We start from the raw sequence: 6,208 nt of genomic DNA on the forward strand, positions 1-6,208 counted from the left end.
GACACACATTCTATTCTATTCAGACTTTTTGAGCTTTTGACAATTTGTAAGATTAGGGAGACTAATCTCTGACTCTACATCTCTGAGAAGATTTCTGAACCCTTTTGGATTTCTATTTTATTGATCATGAGTTCTTCTCCATCTTTCTGTGTTTTATCTGCCTCTATGTCGGAGTTGTTCTCCAGTTAGGTTTTTAGGGTTTCAAAGGATTTTCATCGATCACAAAATTGGATTTGTTAGATTAGAGAATCACATAGAGTTCTTCATCTATTGTTGAGTTTAAAGCTTAGACTAGATTGATCACCTAGTTTATGATCTTAGGATTAATCTAAACATGAAAGTGATTCAGATTTCCTAGCATAACTTAGATGACCAAATCGACCTTAGCCAACGAAAGCTGATGCTAAGGCGATTTGTGAACTTATCAAACCAGAACTTTAATGCATGTCTAGAATTCTAAGGTTAAACGACAATTTAGATTCTTAGGTTATTAGACATAGTAGCTAGTGCCACGACAGTGGGTTAGCTAGACGTTTATGTTTGAGTTCGAGAACGGTTCTTAATTCATTCCCTATTCGATAATCTGTTTAGTGAGTCTTGATTTCCTGCGAATTATTTGAAGACCTAACGCTTTTCTCATTTGAATTTACATCTCATTACTTAGTTTTTCTTAGTTTTTGAAAGTCTGAAAACCATAAAACATCCTGTCATTAGGCTTAGCTTTACTTTATTTCTGCATTCTCGTAACGTATACTTGGTCCTTGTAGATTTCGATACCTAAAATACTATTTCGATTGCTGTGCTCTTGCAGTAGATTTTAGGATTATTCTTGAAGTGTTTCAATCAGAATATGCTAGTCACTCTCAAAGCATATCTCTGCGAACCCCCAAGTTGTCAAGCCAAGCCATTGCCCATACAAGAGCCGTAAGCCGTTGCTTCAGCCTCTAAGCTTGTCCAAATAGTCTCGGGTATACCTTGCAGATCCCTAGCAAAACGCATGAACTCCGTAAGGCCTTCTTATAGCCTTTCCTAATTTATCCTGTAACTTCATCCAAATATTTATATATTCCTATCTAACTTTGTATATATAAGTAAAAGACAATAGGATTTTTTTTTTCTTTTTTTTTTGCTTTTATGTTCTACTAATTTCGATTTGAAGATCGCTCAACATATATATATATATATATATATATATATATATATATATATATATATTTATTGACCATTTCGGACGGCTACCACGTCGAAAATTCGTCAAGCATGGTTCTAGCGACAACACGTGTAATGACCGTTTTTCGACGAGTACCCATCAGAACCTTTAAAAACAAAAAAAAATCATCGGGAAAGGTTGCCGATAGTTCCCACTTTTTCTTGCTATAGTGAACTTATATTATGTGTATGTTCATCTTCTTTATGAATATCATGCTGAAAACCAAACCAAAATTGATAACATCGTTCTGTCCGCTCCCGATAGTTACATAACTGGAAACCCTTATGGTTCATATAAAGCTGCAGATGAAGCTATTTCAAAGCTATTGGAATGGCCAAGGTACCATTCTTTTGATCAAGCGCATATCATCCGCTTTCGTTCTGGCTTCGATCGATAATTGCTCTTTTGTACTAGAAAAGCCTCAGTCCGATTCCATTGCTCGAGATATTTCCAAGAATGTTATACGGGATGGGCGCTTTCAATCACACTTCGCATTAGGAGGTCCGGCGTGGCTCTATGACCGCCATTCACGAGAGGCTTCACTTAGCATCTAGGTAATTCTTTTTATTAGGAATTTGATGCTATATTGTTTTCTTCCTCTATCTCTGTTTTTGGTTGTTTAAGAAACTTTCTTATTTCAATAAAATTTAGAACACAAAAAATGATCATTCAATACATATCTGATGGACCTAACCAAGCGATTTTGTGGTCAAGTTGTATCTATATTCTACAAATTGTACGTGAAATCTATTTGAATATCAGCATTCACAATATAGATTTATAGATTCGGCTTTGTTCTGGTAAGTCTCTTTTGTATAGTTTATTTTTATGAAATTATAGGCACGCAAATCAAAAGTAGTAAAATTTATCGAAAAAACTATTTTATATCCGGAAGTAACGGATTATTCCAAACATTTGGATCCTTGCCAAATAATGATGATTGGTGAAGCATATAATTTCTTGCATCATGACAAATTTAAGCACATTACTTTTGGCTCCAATTAGTGAAATATTTTATATATTAATGATTTAATATTGAGTTTGTGTAGAAGAGTTGTCATGTTGGTGGCATGTGTCTGCAGTGGATCCATTTTCTCTTTACACCCAAAACTATTCACATCAGAAGATTTTCAGAGAGTTTTGGGCAAAACACACAAAGTCCCAATATATATTGACAATAATTGGAACTTGTCTCTGAGTACACCTTTCCCTACACATGCATTCTCTTCTCTTTTTATATGTACATATATTTCATGACAACATTTCAATTAGACATCATCATTTTCATCATCACCATCATCAACTTTTGGGTATCATTATTTTCAATAGAATTCAAATCTTAAAATAGTTGATGGAATTATGTTTTTAGATTAAAATTAGTTCATATATATACATAATCTTTAATTTTACGTAGTAATTGGGTTCTAAAGTCCCAATCTATATTGACAATAATTGGAGCTTGTCTCAGAGTACACCTTTCACTACACATGCATTTTGGATCTTTAATTTTATACAGTATGTACATATAATACATGACAACATTTCAAGTATACATCATCATTATTAACTTTTATTTGTCTCTCTCATATTCTTAGAAGGAACTATAGTCTTAAATATGGTTGATGACATTTTTTTTTTAGTTTAAAATGAGTTCATATACATAATCTTGAATTTTTAGTTAGTAATAGTTGTGGATCTAAATTTTTATATCTCATATGTTTGAACGATGGAGCTAGAATTCATTTTCCCTTAATGATTCCCTTAATGCATTAAAAAAAAAAATTACAGGAGATTTACAGAACGGTACAAGTGGAGCTTTTCAAGAGTGTCAAGTATTATGTTGTCCATCATAAGCGTAACAAGAACCGTTGATTATGGAAGCATATAGAATTGTCCGTACTAGCATCTTTCATGTAATTGTTCTCATGATTTTTAATATGTAGATATATATTTCAGATGGCAATGGAAAAAAAAAACAGTCGTAACGAATCACTTCTTTTCTCTCTTTAATAAAAATAGATTCATAAATTATTAACAAATAATTAAAATCAAAAACAACATTATAGCTCGATATCAACCAAACTACATCCCAAATCAAATAAACTTAATTTAATAAACGAATCAACCTTCATATCCTTGAGGCATAAAAACACCCCCAAACAAATGAGGAATTTATAATCCAAAACACCAATATACAAAAACTAATTACATATAAAATCATTAATATACAAACATTAATCACTTCTTTCTATAGGAACTCTTACTTTCTTTCTTTCTTTTCTCTTTTTTCCTGTAAGAATTACTAGTTTTTTTATCGTCATCATATTGATTATGATCAATATCATCATCATTACTCTTAGGATTACCTTCACTTCTCCCGTTCTTCAAATCATACGTCTCTCTACGTCTACCTTTGTTGATCTTTTGGTGATAGCGCTGATAATTTGGCACAGAGGAAGCATCCGAGGCCATAGAATCATCGCTATCTTTGTTCCTCTCTTCTTCGTTTTCGTCTTTTCTGTAGTAGTTATAAAGGTTATACCCTTCATGATAGTCCTCATCCACGACCTCATCTTCATCGACTTTAATGGGAGACGAAATATAAGTCGTCCAACCAGATTCACTACTGCTGCATTCTTCCTTCTCCATCAAGAACTCAAGAACCCTAATCTTGATGAGAGAAAGAGAGAGAGAGAGAGAAGTGTATGTGTCTTAGAGCTGTAGTTGTACATGTGCTATGAATAAGTCTCTGGCTCGTATGTATATATGTGCATGTGCTAGGAATAAGGCTGCTCGTATGTTTTATTTATTAGTTTTTTGCGTTAAGTACAGCTTATGCCTAATGTCTAAAGTTATCTATATCCGACATGATTCGCGAAAGAATAATTGTTCTTTATAATAAATGTTCTTGTTTCTTTTCAATTGTTTATGTGTTTTCTTCCCTTAATGGCTCGACTAATTAGGTTCACCAATACTACGGTAGTTGTGGAAACTAATTTTTTAAATTCGATGTTTCTATCTCTCATTTATTGTTGTCGCCCCTGTAAAACAAAAATAACGTTATTTTTTATTTGATAAAGAAAAGATAATATTAATTAAGGTATTTGGGCTATATAACTAACTAAATTAATGGGGTTGTGATTAAAGTGGGTGACGCCATTCTAGTTTACATTATAGCAATGTATCTATACTTGTAGAATTTATTTGTCTACGAAACCAAACACGAACCTTCCTGAAGATTGATGTTAGGTTCTGATCAAACCCATGTTCTACACTTCTACAACATGTTAGAATAGTGCCACTTTTTATCTTCTTTCTGAGCTAACGTCATCATTTACTACTTTCTATATAAATTTAAAATTATGAACAATTCTCAAAGAAAAGAACTATCACCCAATCCGAAAATTACAAACCTTAACTTTAGGTTGAAGATTCAAACATTAAGGAATGAGTAAGTGATTATAGAACCAATTTCTTTTTTCCTGGGATGAACGTTAAGTTTTATAAAAATTTCTGATTTTTTACAGAACTGTAAAACCATTTCGTTTTAAGTTTTTTTTTTTCAAATTCTTAATATTCTTCTCTTTAACATATAGTATTAAATTGAACTATATCTAAGCTTAAGAAAAAAAATTGTACTTTTACTAATGTAAAGTTTTTGGCATCTTTATTTTTTTCAAATTATTTAGTAAATTTTCTTTTCGTGGTATCTTATGATATTTATCACATTCTTTATGTTTGTCAGTAATCCTCAAAAGAAATTATTTGTATTAGTCAAATCTATTATATAAAAGTTGGATTGTGTCTCACAATCTTGACTCATCAACATCTACTATTTTGACACATCAGATTTACAAAATAAATTAAAATTTATTTTATTGATATTTAATTTATTTAGAAAACAGCAAAGTCATACCATTAAATACGGTACAAAAAGAATTTTAGGAACAATACACTTCTCCTCTTCTTCTATTTTTTTTGTTAAAATTTTTATTTTATTTTTAATTTTAGTGAGTCTTCTTATTCTATTGATAATTGATGAAGATGGTCCAACAAAAAATCAAGTGTAATTTGAGAAAACAAAAAAGATTAAGTGCATAATCTTCGGAAAGCTTAATGAATTTCAAGAAGTCAACAACATTAAATTATGGAACTAAAAGCGAATGATCATCTTTTTGTTTATAGCCTGTATTTGGATTACAAATATTTTTAGATTGTATGTTGCTTTCAGATTATAAATCTTGATAAATTCTTGTTCTGTTGTAATCAAACTTATTTGTATGCTCAGAAGTCCAAATAATATCCCTTTAAAAGGAGTCAAGAAGGTGAATACAACATATTTAGAGAAATAAAATATTTTTAGCTGTAATGACTAATGACTAAGGAATTTTTATTTTGTAAAAAGTCGTCTTTCTCTCATGCAACAAAATTATTGGGAAGTACTTGTAAAATTTACCAATACGTCTCTCTCATGCATAAAACTTCGCAACTCTAGACGTAAAAACCAAAATTTGTAACCAAATGAAAATACTGATAAATCTTATTAACTTTAAAAAGTTTGAAATAATACAACTACAATCACTGAAGTATATTTTAAAAACAAATTTGAATAAAATAAAAGTCCTATAACTGTATAGTTTGAATTTTTAAATTGTTTTTTCGTATATTATAGTCTTTTCAGACGAATTTCATAATTGTAGAATTTGGATTTTTTTATTTGTTTTCAATTTCTGTATTTTTCTTTGCCTAAAGTTGTAGATTTGGGCTTTAATGCCAATTTTCTGTACCAAATTTTTCTACTTCTACATAAAGCATCCCAAAATGTCAAGAGGGTGGAATTGTGTGACCAAAGAATCAATAATTCTTTCAAGCATGCAAGTGTTCTTAAGATTTAGCATATGGATCTATGGAACCATAAGACGTCACTTTTAGAAAATTTAGGCTGATAGTTTTTAAATTCGCTTCAGTTAACGAATATTAAAATTAGCAATTAAATTC

General features: G+C 30.8%; 1 protein-coding gene across 1 annotated transcript; it reads right to left on the reverse strand.

Moving 5' to 3' along the window:
- Positions 1 to 3,448: 3,448 nt before the first annotated feature.
- On the reverse strand, positions 3,449 to 3,938 carry LOC18022681. The gene has a single exon (XM_006405638.2). The coding sequence runs from the start codon at positions 3,857 to 3,859 to the stop codon at positions 3,449 to 3,451; it is 411 nt and encodes a 136-aa protein (XP_006405701.1). The 5' UTR covers positions 3,860 to 3,938.
- Between the last annotated feature and the right edge of the window lie 2,270 nt (positions 3,939 to 6,208).

This window comes from Eutrema salsugineum, unplaced genomic scaffold (genome assembly GCF_000478725.1).
Source record: "Eutrema salsugineum unplaced genomic scaffold, Eutsalg1_0 scaffold_14, whole genome shotgun sequence".
In the NCBI taxonomy this organism is placed as follows: domain Eukaryota; kingdom Viridiplantae; phylum Streptophyta; class Magnoliopsida; order Brassicales; family Brassicaceae; genus Eutrema; species Eutrema salsugineum.

Excerpts from the sequence above, each read along its gene's own strand:
- LOC18022681 (XM_006405638.2), bottom strand. The coding sequence starts at position 3,859 with ATGGAGAAGGAAGAATGCAGCAGTAGTGAATCTGGTTGGACGACTTAT.